Here is a 19086-nt window from a genome sequence, read left to right on the forward strand (position 1 = left end):
GAAAGAGGAATTCAGAGTCAGAAAATAGCCATGTCCTTGATCTCGGTGGTATCTGAAACACGAGCTTAGCATGGTGAGGATCCACAGCACCATGCACGTGCTGTTTCTGGCTTCCACACAGGGGACTGGAGAGCCACGGTGGGCGGCTGGGGGGTCAAAGAGGCCAGGTCGCCTGAGTTCTGGTGCCACACCCAGACCCTCCCTGGCAGGCCTGGGCAGCTGTGTCACTGTGACCTAGAAATGGGACAGCCTCGCTTGTTCCCTGCTGCAGGTGAGGGAGGGGATGGAAGGACAGGCTCTTCCACAGGCTGGTTGGACACATGATGCGGAGCAGAAGGCCTGGACGGGGCAGTGGTGATGCTGACCCCGAGGCTGTGGTACCTCGTGGAGCTGCATGTGGGTCTCAGGCCCTGCCTGAAGTCGCTGTCACTCACATGTGGGCTGCTCGTCCTGCCGTGGGTAGACATGTTCTGGGACCCCTGCTGTGTCCTTCCTGGAGCTGAGCAAATGATGGGAGGGAGATCTTAGCCCCCAGAAATGGGCCCAGGAAAGGCCCTGCCTCTCTCCCTCAGGCCTTTGCCCCTACCCCCTCCCCAATCAGAACCCCCCAACAGAAGTCAGACTGCCAGCTTTCCCTCCCTCACAGGCCCAGGGGGGACTGGGAGAGCCGCAGGTGGCTAAATGGGGAGAGTTGGATTTCCAGAACATGTGAGTGTGCATACTACACTGGCTTGATGGGTGCTTTTTGGGAGGGGAAATGGAGTGTGGGAGGCAAGGGTCGTGCAGGTCCTGAGTTTGGACATCCCTCTGCAGTGAAGTGGGTGCCTGACTACTGGCAAGACTGGAGAGGGCTGAGAGAAGCCGTACTTGACCTGCTGCCCTTCCAGAGCAGCCGCCCTGGGGGCCGGAGCCACGGCCAAGGTGGAACTCAGCCCGGAGTCCAGTTCTCAGGGCAGGCCTGTCCTCTGGTCGGCGTGGCAATGTGGCACCCTTGCTGAGGTAGCCTTGATGAGGCCTGAGCCAGTGTGAGGGAGCCTTGGTGCGCAGAGCCTGTGGTCTGGCGCTTCTCACGGGCAGGTTTAGTGAGGAGGATGGGGGCTGCTGCCTTAGTTCTACGGCCACCCAGGCAACCTCTTGCTGAGCCACAGGTGCTGGGGTCCTGCTGAAATGGCAGGGCCAGTTGCCATGCCTGTCGGTGGCTCACTTGGGATTGGGTCCCTTGGAAGTAGACAGACACGAAGACGGGGTGGGGAGAGGCATCACCGTAAGTGGCAGAGCCAGGCGGAAGCCTCAAGGCCTTCTTGCCCTGGGCCCCACACTGACCCGGGAGGGTTGGCCAGGTGTTCTGGATGTTTGCTCTGTGGGCACCGTGGCCAGGCGCAGGGCTGCCTAGGGAAGGACACGTGCTGGGATGGGTGGGGCTGCCCTGGTTTAGCCTTCCTGCCTCCTTCCTGGCCCACTGCCTGTCCTACCTGCCCCTTCACTGGAAGGGCGGCCTCCTCCAGGCTGCCAATGACTTCCTGCAAAGCTGTCGCCCACAGATTGGCCCTATGTGCACGGCTGCCAGCATTCCTGCCTTTCCCACGATGGTGTCATGTTCCAAAAATCCCGTGGCCACAGGCGCCTTGTCAGGCCAAACGGAAGCAGCTTTTAGAAGTGCCACCCACTCCTCCAGCCCTGGGGTCCTGGGAGGAGCCCAGGGCAGATGCTGGGGTGGGGCGTGAGCAGGAGAATTGAGAATGCGTGGCAGCCCTGCAGCAAGCTGGGCTGGGTTTTCTTTCTGCTTTTGGAGGTAGAATTCTGTCTTACAGCCAGCCACTTTGAAGGGCATGGTTCAGTTGTGTGCAGCACTGTTGCCAGTGCCGTTTCTGGACAGTTCAGCGGTGAGCAATCATACCGTGTAACCATCTGCCTGCCTGTTGGTGCACCTAGCAGCCTGGCAGGAATCCAGCTGTGTGGTGTCTGACGTGTGCCCAGGCCTTGGTTGTTTGGCCAGGGGGTCATTGCTGCTGTCTGGCTGTAGTGAGCAGTGCAGCCTTGCCTGCTATATCCAGGGTTTTGCTGCAATACCTGTTGCCTCTGCTTTTCGGGGGTGGGAACTGGGGTGGGGTTGTTGCTGTGTGTCAGGCCTGCTGTGGGCCCTGAATGGTCAGGTGCGAGAACACAGGGCTGGGAGACCCTGTACAGAGCTGCCCACAGCCCTGCCCTCCTCACCCAGAAGAGCCCACGATGGAAATCTGGGACATGGATTACCCCTTGGGGCTTGCAAGTGCAGGGGGCACCCTGGTGCTTTGGGGTCTCCCCGTCTTCCTGAGCTCCCAAGGAGGAGGAGATGAGCCCAGCCTTGGATGTGGTCAGAGGAGGCCGTGGTATGGACAGCCAACTTTAGAGAGTGGCAGTGTCCAGGAGCTGCTGGCCCAGGGGGTCTTGGGGTGGGTCAGGGAAAAGGCTTTCTCTGTCTTGTTGGTTGCTTCCGTACCAGCTTGTGAATGAGCACTCTCTGTCCCCCTTGAAACTTACACTGGAGCTGCACCTCATGTTTGGTCAGAGTGCTAATGTTGAAGGCCAAGAAGAGAACTGGCCCCGGCCATGGAACCACCCTCTTGCCCTTCAGCAGCCTGGGGTCTTCACAGTGTGAAAAATGCCGATTTACTCTGATATTTGCATTAAAGATTTCAGTCGGATGAAATGCTTTATATATATATATATATATATATGAATATAAATAGCATGTACCTGCAGTGTAAGTCTAATGTAAATTAAATCATAAAATGAATTTTCATAAACCTGCAGCCTAACTTGCAAAAGCAAACTTTGATGGTCCTGTCAGTTTCCCCAGGGAGCCTATGGCTCATGTCCCTTTTCCCGGAGGTCGCCCCCTATGTAGCTCCTAGAGGCCACAGCTTAGGCCCAGGCAAGCAAGGCCATCCTTACCCTGCAGGAAGGAAACAGTTGCCTTATTCCCGGGAGTAAGGGATGCAGTGTGTGCTTGGAGGCTGCTGTCCTCCCTAAGCCCCACACCGGTCCAGGGATGCCTTGTGCTTGGGGGGCCCATGGAGGGGCTCCCCTGCAGCCTTGGCCAGGCCGAGGCTGGTGAGGTGTTTTGCTCTGTGCTTGTGGCCTGGAGCCTGTTTCATGTTCAGACAGTCTGTGCATAGCAAGTCTGGGCTGGGGGGTTACCTTTTAAGAGTGCTGTGGGGAGAGGACGCTCAGTAGGAATCAGGAGACGGGCTTGGTTTGGGTGCCAGGGCCTAAGGACTTGAGCTGTCCTCTGCTACTTTCCCAGGCCATAAGCAAAGAGCTGGATTGGAAGTGGAGCAGCTGGGACTAGAACCAGCTCCCATAAGGGACACTGGTGCTGCAGGGTTGAGGTTAGTGTGTGGTGCCACTTGACCCCTGCAAACTCTGTGATCTTTGGGACAGCTCTTGACCGTGGTGGTTCAGACAGGTGGTTGCCTGGGATTGAGTCCCCGCTCTGCCTCTGTCCAGCTTCCTGCTGAGGCACACCCTGGGAAATAGTGGGTGATGGCTTAAGTAAGTGGGCACCTGCCACTCGCGTAGGAAGCCTGGATTGAGTTGTGCGTTTTATTTTTTAATTATTATTTTTATTATTTTTTGATATTTACATGATTGATTAGGGTGGGAAGGGTGGAGTATCAGGGGGTAGTGGGTGAGACCATTGTTTACATGTTTTCTTTTTCTTGTTTGTAGGGAGTGGGAGGGGGATACAAGAGAAGCCACGCCCAGCCTCCCAGCCGCCGCATTACCCAGGGATGGGGGACTGCCTCACGATGTCATTCCAGGTTCCCCATTGTGGAACACTCCAGCTGACTCCAGTCTCCAACCCACATTCATGCCAGCGGGTGTCACTGTCTGTCCAGCCAGGCCTGGCCCCAGTGCTGGTTCTCATGCTCACTCGTGGGAGCTGCAGCCTGTCAGAGAGGTGCCCACAGCCTCCCCACTGGCCCCACTCCCTGCCCTGAATCTTGCACTGTCCAGGTGGTTCTGCAGTCTAGCTCGACAGCACTTTCCCCCAGTCCCAGCACTTACCATCTAATGCTGTGGCAAAGCCTAACCCCCCTGCCCTTATTCTGGCTCATGCTTGCACCAGTGGATAGTCGGTTGGCCCAGTCTGGCTCTCCCCCAATTCAGTTCACAATAGGCCTGGGACTGGGGGCTGACTGTGCCTGGTTGGGTGGCAGCTGCAGCCAACCGCTGCAGCATCCGCTGGCAAATGCTGAGGTGAGATGGGCCATGCCAGACTGGACTGCTATATCCACCAGTACATGTGGAACCGGGTTGGGGAGGTGAACCTGATAGGGGGGGTAGAGGGGACTCCACTGCTGGGCCACTGTTCAGGCTGGCGAGCGTGATAGCTGGGACTGGGGCAGACCAGGCTGGGCCTAGATGAGTTCTGCCTTTTAATATAAGTGGGGGCAGGTGCCGTGGAGTACTAGCTAAGCTTCTGCTTGTGGTGCCAGCATCCCATATGGACTTGTGATTTCAGTCCCAGCTCTTCCACTTTTGATCCAGCTGCTTGCTGTATCGCTTGGGAAAGCAGTGGAGGATGGCTCAGTAGGTCCTTGGCTTTTGTACTTAAACGGGAAACCCAGCAGAAGCTCCTGGCTCCCGGCTTTGGATTGGCCCAGCTCTAACCATTGCGACCATTTCAGGAGTGAACTAGCAGAAGGAAGATCTCTGTCTCTTCTCTGTAACTCTGCATTTTCCTAAAAAGTAAAAAAAAAAAAATCTTTAAAATAAAAATACATCTTTAAAAAAACAAAACTCTGGGCTGGCACTGTGGTGTCATGGGTTAATCCCATACAGACACTGGTTTGTGCCCCTGCTGCTCCACTTCCCATCCAGCTCCGTGCTCATGACCTGGGAAAGCAGAGGAAGATGGCCTGACTGCTACCAGAGTAGGAGACCTGGAAGAAACTCCAACCACTCACTGGTTTACTACCTGGATGGCCTCAGCAGCTTGGCACGATCCTGAAGCCAGGAGCCAGGACTCCTTTCGAATCTCCCATGTAGGTTCAGGGATCCAAGTCCTGGGACCAGCCACTGCTTTCCCAGGCTGTTAACAGGAAGCTGGATCGGAAGTGGAGCAACCAGGACTTGAACCAGTGTTCCTACACAATGCTGGCATCACAGGTGGGGGCTTCAGTTACTGTACCACTACACTAATCCCCAAGATGGGATTGCCTTTAGAGGAGATAAAAATGTGCTAAAATTAGTTACAGCCAGGTCCTCGCCTTGCTTGCGCTGAGATTCCATATGAGCGCTGGTTCTAATCCCGGTGGCCCCACTTCCCATCCAGTTCCCTGCCTGTGTCCTGGGAAAGCAGTGGAGGACAGCCCAATGCATTGGGACCCTGCACACCCACGTGGGAGACCTGGAAGAGGCTCTGGGCTCCTGGCTTCGGATTGGCTCAGCTCCAGCGGTTGCAGCCACTTGGGGAGTGAATTATCGGACGGAAGATCTTCTCTGTCTGTCCTATTCTCTGTATATCTGACTTTCCTAGCAGATAAATAAGTCTTTTATGAAAGATTAGTTGTGGCCATTGAATTGCACATTTAAGTGGTTGAAGTGTGGCTTTCAAATTACAGCTCCAGAAAGTCCAGACCTAATCAGGTCTGCCTAGTTTTGTATCTTCTCGTCTGGTCATCTGACCCCTGGTTGGTATGCTCGTAGCTGACTGTGCCTCGGAGCAGTTACTACTAGGTGCTCCCCTGGGCTGTAGGATCCGATGGGCCCTCCCCTGTGGTGCCCACCCGCTGTGTCAGAGTCATGAACAGATGCAGAGAAGAAGCCGTGCTGAAGTCGGTGGCCTCCGGGGTGTCACCTAGTGCTGCAGCCCTCGTCCCTCTGTCCTGGCTGGGTGCTGCTTGGCCAGCTGGAGCTGGGACTGTCAGCAGTGGCTCCGGGGCAGGCCTCGTGGGCTGTGCACCACGTGCCCAGCGTCCTCTGCTCCCCTACAGCCTCTCGCTGTGGGAGTGCCCTTCCCGCCAGCTCCACCTCGTTCTGTGCCTTTGTCTCTGGGCATTGTGGTCTGTGCTGATAGCTTTGTGCCCTGGCCTTGGGCCGAGGGTTGGTGGAGGTGGGAGGAGCTCCTGCTGGGCCAGAGGAGGCAGGCACACTGTTCTGACTTCCGGAGCCAGCAGTCCTGGTGGAGTTACTTCTGCTGTGGTTGGCTTGTTTTCCCCCTGCCCCCAAGAGATTTCTATTGAAAGAGTAACAGAGAGGACACACAGAGATCTTCTCATCTGCTGGTTCACTCCCCAGAGGGCTGAAGCAACCACTGCTGGGGCCATGTCTAAGCCCGGAGTTTCTCCTGGGTCCTCCAAGTGGGTGCAGGGGCTCAGACACCTGACCATCCTCCCCAGCTTTTCCCAGGTTATTAGCAGAGAGGCTGGATCGGAAGTGGAACAGCTGGGACGTGGACTACCTGCAGTGGGGGATGCTGGTGTTAATGGCCATGGCTCTACCCGCTATAGCTCTGCCTCTGCCACCTCTACCTTCTTCCCCCCAGCCTCCTCGGTTGGCTGTGGACGTCAACACGTCCCAGGAGATGTGCTTTGGGACCCTTTGCGGGCCCTGACCCCGGGGCAGGGTGTCTGGAAAAGAACTAAGACGTCCTCCCCTTCAAGAGGGCCCTGCTGGCTTGGAGAGACGGTGCGGCAGGTGGCCCCAGCTCTGGTCTGGTGTCCGCCACTCGCTGACTTGCCGTGGACAGGCCACCTGATGTCTCTGTGCCTCCGTTGGCTTGTATGGCAGGCAGACTTGGTGACCATGCCTGGGCGTTGGGCTGAGGAGCCATCCCCTGAGCTGCCGCAACCTTCCTGCCTGCACGTCTCCTTCCTTGTGCTGGGTACTCTGTGTGGAGGCTGTGCTCAGCACAGATCCTCCCTGCAGCATCCGGGCCCTGTGGCCAGCTCTTCGGAGTTCATCTTCAGAGGCTTGTGGGCCCTGCAGGAGCAGCCCCTCTGGGCACAGGTGTGTGTTGGCCCTGCTATGGAGGGTCATTGGGTCCTTGGGGTGCTTAGTTGAGAGTTGTCCATTCCTCTCTATCTGGCAGCCATGGGCCCTGCAATGGCCTGGCAGGGGAGGATGTGCCTCACTGTAGCCCAGCTCCGGCTTAGGTCTGAATGTCCCAGGGGTTCGTGCCCTCCATGTCTCTGTGACTTAAAGGCTCGTGCAAATGGCTATAGGGTGCTGCCTGGCCAGGGTTCCGTTTTTGCTGATGAACCACAGGAACACACAGGCTGCTCGTGGTGTGCCTGTGAGAGTTTGCCCAGAAGCACTTCTGGGGAAAAAGGAGGGAGAACCCCACACCACAGAGGAGGGGAGGCATGAGCTGCCCTACTCCCATGACTCCCTCAGTGAGGCCATCTGTGCCCAGCCTGGGCCTCTTCTGCAGATCCCGTCAGGGCCTTTCTTAGGACCCTGCAGCTTTTCCTCAGGAGGAACTCGATGGGGTGGGCGGTGTTGCATGTGGATCTCGGGTATGGGGCTAAGTGTGGCAGCGCAGTGGGTTCATGTGTCCTGTTCCCGGAGTCAGAAGCCCCAGAGCTACTGTCCCTCCCTGATGGCCCTGGGGTCTTGGGCAGCTCTGTGCTGAGCCCTGTGTCAGTCTTGGGCTGGGGATCCTGACCTTGAGGCGTTCTTCAGTGTGCTGACCCGGCATCTAGCCTGCACTGGTGTGATTTCCCCTTGGTGTGTATGTGTTGTGTCGTTTTCTGTATTGTTATGAGTTTGTGGCTGGTGTGACCCCTGTGGTGTACAAGTATATATGTGTATATATTGGGGTTGTGATTCCCCTATGGTGTAAAGGGGGTGTGTGTGTGATCTCTCTATGGTGTGGAAATGTGTGTGTGTGTGAGATCCCCCATGGTGTAGGGTGTGTGTGTGTGTGTGTGTGTGAGATCCCCCCATGGTGTAGAGGGGTGTGTGTGTGTGTAGAGGAGTGTGTGTGTGTATGAGATCCACCCCCATGGTGTAGAGGGGTGTGTGTGTGTGTAGAGGGGTGTGTGTGTGTATGAGATCCACCCCCATGGTGTAGAGGGGTGTGTGTGTATGAGATCCCCCCATGGTGTAGAGGGGTGTGTGTATGAGATCCCCCCCATGGTGTAGAGGGGTGTGTGTGTATGAGATCCCCCCATGGTGTAGAGGGGTGTGTGTGTATGAGATCCCCCCATGGTGTAAAGGGGTGTGTGTGTATGAGATCCCCCCCATGGTGTAGAGGGGTGTGTGTGTATGAGATCCCCCCATGGTGTAGAGGGGTGTGTGTGTATGAGATCCCCCCATGGTGTAGAGGGGTGTGTGTGTATGAGATCCCCCCATGGTGTAGAGGGGTGTGTGTGTATGAGATCCCCCCCCATGGTATAAGACGGGTGTGTGTGTGTGTGTGTGTGTGTGTGTGTGGTGTGATCTCTCCATGGGATGTGAAGTGTGATGATATAGAGTCATGGACAGCGTCTTGTCCTGGGCCACACTGCAGATTCAGGGCTTGATTTGGGGCCTCACTGTTCCCAGGCCAGGCCCGTGACTTGGTATGTCCATAGGCAGGAGGTTGTATTGGCATAATAGAGTCTGGAGTGCAGGGCTGGCTAAGCTGAGGAATGCCATGGCCTGCTGGAGCCTCCTGCCAGTTCGGGTAGAGGCCCAAGGCAGTGACGTTCCCACATGTGATGAAAGCTAACATGCGTCTACAACTGGCTCATCATAGCAGCTAGCACTGTCACTGTCTCTCTCTCTCTCTTATTTTAATTGTAAAGTCAGATATACCAAGAGGAAGATATTTCATCCATTGATTCGCTCCCGAAGCAGCCACAACTGCCAGAGCTGAGTTCATCCGAAGCCAAGAACCAGGAGCTTACCCTGGGTCTCCCACATAATGCAGGGTCCCAAGGCTTTGGGCCATCCTCAACTGCTTTCCCAAGTCACAGGCAGGGGGCTGGATGGGAAGCGGGGCTGCCGGGATTAGAACCAGCGCCCATATGGAATTGTGACTTGTGCAAGGCAAGGACTTTAGCTGCTAGGCTACCATGCCGGGCCCTCTCTTTCTCTTTTTTTAGGATTTATTTTACTTAGGTTGAAAGAGTTGCAGAGAGACGGGGAGAAACAGAGAATCTTCTATCTGCTGATTCAGTCCCTGAGGGCCACAGTGGCCGGAACTTGGCCGATCCACAGTTGGGAGCTTCATCCATGTCTCCCACCTGGGTTCAGGAACCCAAGCCCTCACCTTTCCCGGGTACGTTGGCAGGGAGCTGGATCGGAAGTACACGCTTGACCCAGTGCCTGTACGGCATGCCCTCCCATCTGTTGATTTACTCCCTAGAGTTGGAGGGTCTGGAACCAGGAGCTTCGTATGGATCTCCCATTTGAGTGCAGGGACCCAAGCCCTCCAGCCATTCTCTGCTGCTTTTCCAGGCCCATTAGCAGGGAGCTGGATGGGAAATAGAACAGTTGGGCCCAGGATGCTGGGGTTTTTATCTGCTATGCTCCTGCACCAGTGGCCCTTGTTATACACACAGGCTACTCCCTGCCTATGCCTTAACACACTTAGCATGCTGTCAGTTGGTTATTTTATTCACTGAGTTGTGCCTTCCTGAGGACACAGCAAATAAGCATGTGTCTTCTGGCTGCCCGGGTGGGGATTCCTTGCTTGGTGGCCAGCCAGGTTGCTTTGTGTTGTTGCAGCAGAATGCCTGAGACTCCGTGATTGTAATGAACAAAAGTTTACTTTCTCACAGTTCTGGGAGCACGAGGTGCAAGGTCGAGGTGCGGGTGTTGGCACAGTCCCCTTGCTGCGTCATCATCCGGCAGCAGGCGGAAGGGCAGGAAGGACAGAGGGAGAGCAGATAAGAGCGGCTGCCGCGGGACGCTGTGATGGAGGGCTGGGGAGGTCGCAGCTCCTGTCCAGATTGGCTGCTCCTGATGCCATGGGTCTCACCCCGTGACTGCTCCCCTGCTGTGTGCCATGTGTGTGTTTAGGTGTGCTCTCATTTTTTTTTAAGGTTTATTTATTTTTATTGGGAAGTCGGGTTTACAGAAAGAAGGAGATACAGAGGAAGATCTTGTGTCCACTGGTTCATTCCCCAAGTGGTCCCAGTGTCAGAGCTGAGCCAGTCCGAAGCCGGAGTTTGCTCCATGTCTCCCATGTGGGTGCAGGGTCCCAGGCTTTGGGCCATCCTCTATTGCTTTCCCAGGCCACAAGCACAGAAAGTGGAGCAGCTGGGACACAAACCGGAACCCATATGGGATCTCTGGTTGCAAAGTGAGGATTTAGCCACTAGGCCATCGTGCCAAGCCCCATTTTTTTTTTTTTAAAGATTTATTCATTTTATTACAGCCAGATATACACAGAGGAGGAGAGACAGAGAGGAAGATCTTCCATCCGATGATTCACTCCCCAAGTGAGCCGCAACGGGCCGATGCGCGCCGATCCGAGGCCGGGAACCTGGAACCTCTTCCGGGTCTCCCACAAGGGTACAGGGTCCCAATGCATTGGGCCGTCCTCAACTGCTTTCCCAGGCCACAGGCAGGGAGCTGGGTGGGAAGTGGAGCTGCCGGGATTAGAACCGGCACCCATATGGGATCCCGGGGCGTTCAAGGCGAGGACTTTAGCTACTAGGCCATGCCGCCGGGCCCCATTTTTTTTTTTTTTAATCACTGTTTGAGGTTTCCTTCTGTCTCTGACCATCCCTTTTGCACCACTTTTTCTCTTAGTAAAGTGACCCTGCTGTGCTGTGCCTGGTACCGACAGAGACCTTCAACCTGAGTGGAGCTGGCTTGTTTACAGGAACCTCTTAGAGGGTGCACATGGGCCGCGTTTTTATTACACTCTGTCAGTCTCAGCCTTTGATGCTGTGTTTAGGTCATGCAGTTACTAACATTATTGATGTGCTAGTCTACTAAGTTTCGTTTTTCTGTCTTCTTCCTGCTTCCTGTTGGATTCTTGTGTATTTTCCTTATGATTTCATTGTGCCCTGTCAGTTCTCTAGTACCTGGCCATGTGTGCAGGCCCTGTGTTCCGTTGGTGCTCTGGTACCTGGCCGTGTGTGGGGCCCTGTGTTCTGTTGGTGCTCTAGTACCTGGCCGTGTGTGGGGGCCCTGTGTTCCCTCATGTGCTCTAGTACCTGGCCGTGTGTGGGGGCCCTGTGTTCCCTCATGTGCTCTAGTACCTGGCCGTGTGTGGGGCCCTGTGTTCCCTTGGTGCTCTAGTACCTGGCCATGTGTGGGGGCCCTGTGTTCCGTTGGTGCTCTAGTACCTGGCCGTGTGTGGGGGCCCTGTGTTCCGTTGGTGCTCTAGTACCTGGCCGTGTGTGGGGGCCCTGTGTTCCGTTGGTGCTCTGGTACCTGGCCGTGTGTGGGGCCCTGTGTTCCGTTGGTGCTCTGGTACCTGGCCGTGTGTGTGGGCCCTGTGTTCCGTTGGTGCTCTAGTACCTGGCCGTGTGTGGGGCCCTGTGTTCCCTCATGTGCTCTAGTACCTGGCCGTGTGTGGGGCCCTGTGTTCTGTTGGTGCTCTAGTACCTGGCCGTGTGTGGGGCCCTGTGTTCCGTTGGTGCTCTAGTACCTGGCCGTGTGTGGGGCCCTGTGTTCCGTTGGTGCTCTAGTACCTGGCCGTGTGTGGGGCCCTGTGTTCCGTTGGTGCTCTAGTACCTGGCCGTGTGTGGGGGCCCTGTGTTCCGTTGGTGCTCTAGTACCTGGCCGTGTGTGTGGGCCCTGTGTTCCGTTGGTGCTCTGGTACCTGGCCGTGTGTGGGGCCCTGTGTTCTGTTGGTGCTCTAGTACCTGGCCGTGTGTGGGGGCACTGTGTTCCCTCATGTGCTCTAGTACCTGGCCGTGTGTGGGGCCCTGTGTTCCCTCATGTGCTCTAGTACCTGGCCGTGTGTGGGGCCCTGTGTTCCGTTGGTGCTCTAGTACCTGGCCGTGTGTGGGGCCCTGTGTTCCGTTGGTGCTCTAGTACCTGGCCGTGTGTGGGGCCCTGTGTTCCGTTGGTGCTCTAGTACCTGGCCATGTGTGGGGGCCCTGTGTTCCGTTGGTGCTCTAGTACCTGGCCGTGTGTGGGGGCCCTGTGTTCCGTTGGTGCTCTAGTACCTGGCCGTGTGTGGGGGCCCTGTGTTCCGTTGGTGCTCTAGTACCTGGCCGTGTGTGGGGGCCCTGTGTTCCGTTGGTGCTCTACTACCTGGCCGTGTGTGGGGGCCCTGTGTTCCGTTGGTGCTCTGGTACCTGGCCGTGTGTGAGGCCCTGTGTTCCCTTGGTGCTCTAGTACCTGGCCGTGTGTGGGGGCACTGTGTTCCCTCATGTGCTCTAGTACCTGGCCGTGTGTGGGGCCCTGTGTTCCCTTGGTGCTCTAGTACCTGGCCGTGTGTGGGGGCCCTGTGTTCTGTTGGTGCTCTAGTACCTGGCCGTGTGTGGGGCCCTGTGTTCCGTTGGTGCTCTAGTACCTGGCCGTGTGTGGGGGCCCTGTGTTCCGTTGGTGCTCTAGTACCTGGTCGTGTGTGCAGGCCCTGTGTTCCGTTGGTGCTCTGGTACCTGGCCGTGTGTGGGGCCCTGTGTTCTGTTGGTGCTCTAGTACCTGGCCGTGTGTGGGGGCCCTGTGTTCCGTTGGTGCTCTGGTACCTGGCCGTGTGTGGGGCCCTGTGTTCCCTTGGTGCTCTAGTACCTGGCCGTGTGTGGGGGCCCTGTGTTCTGTTGGTGCTCTAGTACCTGGCCGTGTGTGGGGGCCCTGTGTTCCGTTGGTGCTCTAGTACCTGGCCGTGTGTGTGGGCCCTGTGTTCCGTTGGTGCTCTAGTACCTGGCCGTGTGTGGGGCCCTGTGTTCCCTCATGTGCTCTAGTACCTGGCCGTGTGTGGGGCCCTGTGTTCCCTTGGTGCTCTAGTACCTGGCCGTGTGTGGGGCCCTGTGTTCCGTTGGTGCTCTAGTACCTGGCCGTGTGTGGGGCCCTGTGTTCTGTTGGTGCTCTAGTACCTGGCCGTGTGTGGGGCCCTGTGTTCCGTTGGTGCTCTAGTACCTGGCCGTGTGTGGGGGCCCTGTGTTCTGTTGGTGCTCTAGTACCTGGCACTCCACTCCCTTGCTGTGACCCCATCAGTCGGTGGTGGTGTGCCTCACCAGCTCCTTTTACTCCTCTGCCTTCAGTCATTAGATGTAATTTCGGGAACTCAAAGAAAGCTTTGTTAGCAGATTTAAAAAATATTTGTTTATTTTTATTAGAAAGGCAGATTTATGGAGAGGAGAAACAGAAAACGATCTCCCACCTGCTGATTTACTCCTCAAGTAGCCACAATGGTCAGAGCTGAGCTGATCCTAAGCCCATGGGTCTCCCATGCGGGTACAGGGTCCCAAGGCTTTAGGCCGTCCTCTGCTGCCTTCCCAGGCCACGAGCAGGGAGCTGGATGGGAAGTGGGACAGCCGGGATATGAACCAGTGTCCATATTGGATCTCAGCACATGCAGGTGGAGGATTAACTGAGCCATCACACTGGCCCAATGTTTTTAATGTTTTAAGATTTATCTGTGAGGGCTGGTTTATCTGAGTCATTTGAACCTATAGTCAGATATTTTATTTTTCATTTGAAAGGGAGGTTTTACAGGAGAAGGGGAGAGGGAGAAAGGTCTTACGTTCATTGGTTCACTCCCCAAATGGCCGCAACGGGGAGTTTCTTCCGGGTCTCCCATGTGGGTACAGGGTCCTAAGGAATTGGGTCATTCTCTGCTGCTTTCCCAGCTCACAGGCAGGGAGTTGCATGGGAAGTGGAGCAGCTGGGACACGGCCCACATGGGGTACCAGTGCCACAGGGCAGAGGATTAGCTGTTGTGCCAATGTGTCATCCTAGTCATTTGCTGTGTACTGCTCCAGCAGTGGAAGGTGCCCATTGCCCAGTTACTCACCTGCATCCTGGGATGAGTCACTGGCCTCTGCTGACCCCTGGCTGGGGAACCCCTCCTCACTGCCTGATGGCGTTGGCCTGGCAGACGGGGGGAGGGCTCATCCTGCTGTGCTGGAGGGAAGTCCTAGGCCTGGTTTGGTCCCCTGCACCCACTCTGGACGGATGCAGAGCGTCCTGTGGCGGTGGGCCGTGGCACGTGTTTGGTGTCTGAGGTGTTTTGTTTGCCAGGCTGGCCTCTATGGCTTTATATGAGAACAAACAGCTCTCTGCCCGTTTCTCGTGCCAGCTTTCCCAGTGCCCAGCTTGCATGATGAGGTCACAGAACGCACAGGGGAATTGCCCAGGGAAGTTGTCCCACGTCCTTGCTCGGGGCCCGAGGTGCTGGACTGCTGGGCTTTGCCCTCACCTTGCAGTGGTTGTCTTGGCCTCTAGTTTGTAGTTATCGGGAGTGCTAGAGAGTCCTGGCCACCCCGTCTCTCCCCAATGGGCAGCTCACACCTGTTTCAGAAGGTTTGCAACCGCTCCTGAAAACCCCGAGTAGATGTGGACTGGGAGGTCCAGGAGCTGTGAGGGGGTCAGCTGGGCCATGGGTCATGGAATCAGGCCCCTGCCACGTGGCTTAGGCCCTCAGTCCGATAGCCTGTGGGTCAGCAGCAGGCCAGCTCCCAGCTTTCCATCCGAAGCCGGCTGTGCAACCACAAGCAGTGGGACCTAGCCCATCAGCCTGTGTGGCAAAGCGCTTTCCTCCACCAGCTTCCTCTTGAGCAGAACCCACTGTCCTTCCTGCTGTCCTTTTAAGATTTATTTATTTTTATTGGAAAGCCAGATTGAAGGAGAGGCAAGATCTTCCGCAGGCTCTCTCCCCATGTGGCTGAAAAGGCTGAGCTGAGCTGATCCAAAGCCAGGACCTGGAGCCTCTTCTGGGTCTCCCACACGGGTGCAGGGTCCCAAGGCTTTGGGCTATCCTCAACTGCTTTCCCAGACCACAAGCAGGGAGCTGGATGGGAAGCAGAGCAGCTGGGATACAAACCGGCGCCCATATGGGATCTTGGAGTGTGCAAGGCTTAGGACTTTAGCCACTAGGCTACCATGCCAGACCCCAAGTATTTTTCTTGTAACAACTTTAAGATAAAATTCACAACCCCTTGCAGGTGTGCTGTCTTAAAGTGTATGAGAGGTCTTTAGAAAGTTAGGGAAAATGCGTATAATGATGTTTCTGGGGACGATTTGAGTGTTGTGTGCTCGTGGGAAAAGACAGCTATCCCCATAGGGACCTTCGGGGCATTTCCTCAAGCCCTGTGTCCTTTAGTTGTCACCTGGCCTGCCCGCCTGCAGCCTCAGATGGCCACACCTATAGTTTTTGCCGCTGGGGGTTGCCAAGGTGACTGCTTTGGAGGGGCAGCACCTGCTTCCCTGCTCCACCCTGGGCTCCACATTGCCCTGCCTGTGCACCCGGACCAGTACCCCTGTGTTGCTCTGTGGGTGATGGTGGGGGCTGGACTACCAGTGGAGACACCCCCCTCCCCCGGGGCACAGTGCCTGCTGTCTGCTCTGAGGGAAGGTCAGGTAGGTGTGGCCAGTTGCACAGCATCACCCTAGAACCCTTGGGTCAGAGACCAGGAAGGCGGCTCCCAGTCAGACTCGGGAGAGTGGGGGCCTGGCAGGCTGGCTGATGTGGAGGCCAAGGTGCTCTCCGGGTGAGGTATCACAGGGCATGGTCGTGCCAGTCCCAGGCACTTGGGTGGAACAGAGAGCAGCTGAGCACCTCTGGTGTTGGTAAAAAAAAACCAGACCTCCGCTGCCCTGGGCTCCTGCCTCTCCCAACCCCCCAACACAGTCCTGGGCATGAGAGAAGCCGCACCTCCCTGAGCCATTAGGACCCTGCCGAGAGCTGCAGGGGACAGGGCTCCGGGCTGTGTGCGCTGCAGCAAGCTGCACATTCTCTGAGTGATCATTCCACAGATCTCCCGGGAGCCCTTGGGGATTTGAAAAGCATGTTAGGAGGGCCTGAAGGCTTACAGGTGTGTCAGGGACAACCTGGGACTTTAGGGTTGACTTTGGTGGCGCCTGAGAGGATGGTGGACAAACTGGCCTTTGTTGTACCTTTTCTGGGCCCCCTTGCCAGCTGGGGGAGGTTGAAAGGGGACATGGGGCCAGACTGTATGGGCCTCCGCCCAGGGGCTTGGGGCTGGGACTGGGGGACCCCGGTGGTAAACACAGAGCAGGGCCAAGATGGCCAGATGCTCCACTCGGGGTTTTCGTCTCCTCCGGCTTCTTTTATTGAGAAGCAGTTTACATAATTCACACACGTTTATCCTTTTAAGATACACAGTTCAGTGTTTATGTATTTGAATGGTGGGAAGAGGGAGAGAGCGTTTCTGTCTGCTGGTTCACATCCCATGGCTGCAACATGGGCCAGGCTGAAGCCAGGGGCGAGAATTCCACCAGGACTCTGACATGGGTGGTGGGGGCCAGGTGCTTGGGCTGTCTTCGGGCCTTCCCAGGCACATTTGCAGGGGGTGGGATGTCTGATGTAGGATTATGGTGTCACAGGGAGTAGCTCGGCCTGCGGGCAGCCTCAGTCCTGTGGTTTGTGGCAGAGTCCTCCTGCTCGCTGGGGGCTGTAGATCCTCACTGCGGCTCTCTGTCAGCCAGCTGCCTGTGGGCCTGGCCTCTGCGTAGCTGGGTTGGGGGTGTGGGGCCAGTGTGAGTCACCACCTTGACCGAATTCCCTTTGTCCTGCAGGCAAAGCCCATCTACGGTGGCTGGCTTCTCCTGGCTCCGGATGGGACTGACTTTGACAATCCTGTGCACCGGTCTCGGGTAAGGGGGCAGAACTCACCCAGCAGGCAATGGACAGGGAGGCCGTGGGAGGCGTTTGTGAGCTCAGAGGCCACAGACAAAAATGCTGCCGGCTTGGTGGGCCAGCTCGACTCACAGGCAAGGGTACCTGTGAGGTTCTTTTAGTGTCGGGGGCTCAGCAACCCAGGGGTTGAGATTGTAGAACCCAGGCTTACCTCTCCCTAAACTTCCCAGTGGCAGGCATCCCAGGCAGGAGAGGTGTTCAGAGCAGGGCCTGTCTCTGCCAGGCAGCCCCTACCACCCCTCTGGCGAGGCCATGTGAGCCCTGTTCCTGTTACGCATGGAAGGGTGGGCCATTGAGGCCTGTGGAGGCTTCTGGGTCCTGCTCCTGGAGAACGAGAGATAGGGTGCAGTGCTGGCGCAGAGCAGAGCATGCCACCATGGTTCCTGTGTCTTGCTAGCAGCCTGTTGAGTGTTGAGAAGAGGGCCCGGGGTGCCAGAGGTGTGTTTTCGGTCAGTCTGTGATGGCCAAGTCCTTCTTCACCCTCGTGGCCTTTTGTATGTGTGCTCTTGGCAGCACGTGACTGCTTCAGTAAGCCCATACCCTTGCCTTTTATTTATTTATTTTGAAGATTTCTTTGTTTGGCTTAGGGAGGGAGAGAACAAAAGGTTTTGTTCACTCCCCAGATGCCTACAGTGACCAGGCCTGGGATGGCTAAAACCAGAAGCCATGGACTCTCCTGGTCTTCCACACAGTGACAGGGACCTGTGTGCTTGGTCCGTCATTCACCTCCCCAGTTGATTAACAGGGAGCTGAATTAGAAGTAGAGTAGTTGGGGGGGCCTGGCATAGTAGCCTAGTGGCTAAAGTTGTCGCCTTGTATGAGCCAGGACCCCATACAAACTGGGTGGCCAGTTTGTATCCCAACCGCCCTGCTTCCCATCCTGCTCCCTGCTTATGGCCTAGGAAAGCAGTTGAGGACGGCCCAAAGCCTTGGGACACTGCACCTGCTTGGAAGACCTGCATAGAAGACCTGGAGGAAGCTCCTGGCTCCTGGCTTCAGATTGGCTCAGCTCCAGCCATTGTGGCCACTTAGGGAGTGAATCAGCAGACAGAAATCTTCCTCTCTCTGTCCTCCTTTCTGTATATTTGACTTTCCAATAAAAATAAAATAAATCTTAAAAAAAAAAAAAGTAGAGTGGTTGGGATTTGAACCTGAATCCAGTAGGGGATGTATGTGTTGTAAGCAGTGGGTTTTTTTATATATATATTTATTATTTTCTAAAGATTTATTTATTTTTATTGGAAAGGCAGATATACAGAGAGGATGAGAGACAGAGAGGAAGTCTTCCATCCGATGATTCACTCCCCAAGGGAGCCGCAACGGCTGGTGCTGCACCGATCCAAAGCCAGGCACCTGGAACCTCCTCCAGGTCTCCCACGCGGGTGCAGGGTCCCAGTGCATTGGGCCGTCCTCGACTGCTTTCCCAGGCCACAAGCAGGGAGCTGGATGGGAAGTGGAGCTGCCGGGATTAGAACCGGTGCCCATATGGGATCCCGGGGCTTTCAAGGCGAGGACTTTAGCCACTAGGCCATGCTGCCAGGCCCCTGTTGAGGTTTTTTTTTTTTTTTTTTTTAAGATTGATTTTATTGGGCCCGACATGGGAGACCTGGAGGAGGTTCCAGGTGCCTGGCTTCGGATCTGCACAGCACCGGCCGTTGCGGCTCCCTTGGGGAGTGAATCATCGGATGGAAGATCTTCCTCTCCGTCTCTCCTCCTCTCTGTATATCTGCCTTTCCAATAAAAATAAATAAATCTTTAAAAAAAAAAGATTGATTTTATTTTTATTGGAAAGGCAGAGTTAACAATGAGGGAGAGGTCGGTCTTCCATCCACTGGTTCACTCCCCAAATGGCCTCATCAGCCAAGAGCTTTTTCTAGGTCTCCCACATGAATGCAGAGGCCCAGGCACTTGGGCCGTCCTCTGCTGCCTTCCCAGGTGCATTAGCAGGGAGCTGGATTGGAAGTGGCGTGCCGGGACTCGAACCAGAGCCCATGTGGGATGCCAGCACTGCAGAAGAGACTTAGCTTACTGCTGCATTGCACCAGCTCCTGCAAGTAGTGGCTTAATCCGCTACTCCACAGTGCCAGCTGGCCACTCCCTAGGTATTGGAGTTGTTTCCTGGGTTTTGTCAGTGAGTTTTGAAGCTGTCTTTGCCCCGCCCCCCACTGGACCATGAGAGCTGCCCCTTCAGTAGGGTTCCCAAGGACCCAAGAGTGGGCAGTGTGTGCCTCGGGCCTCAGGTCACACAGATCCTGCAGCCCTCCCTGGTGTTCTGTGGGAGCCCCGTGTATGAGCGCCCCAGTCCGGGCCGCCTCCTACCATCGGCT

At 56.1% G+C, this 19086-nt stretch overlaps 1 protein-coding gene across 7 annotated transcripts in view; it reads left to right on the forward strand.

Annotated features, from left to right (window-relative positions):
* Positions 1–19086, forward strand: part of MPRIP (myosin phosphatase Rho interacting protein) — a 96313-nt gene that overhangs the window by 7617 nt on the left and 69610 nt on the right. For all 7 annotated transcript variants that reach the window (XM_058676586.1, XM_058676584.1, XM_058676585.1 and 4 more), the window contains exon 2: positions 16639–16716. In XM_058676586.1, coding sequence (XP_058532569.1) covers positions 16639–16716 — 78 coding nt within the window. The remainder of the gene's footprint in view (positions 1–16638; positions 16717–19086) is intronic.

This window comes from Ochotona princeps, chromosome 17, assembly GCF_030435755.1.
Source record: "Ochotona princeps isolate mOchPri1 chromosome 17, mOchPri1.hap1, whole genome shotgun sequence".
Lineage (NCBI taxonomy): Eukaryota > Metazoa > Chordata > Mammalia > Lagomorpha > Ochotonidae > Ochotona > Ochotona princeps.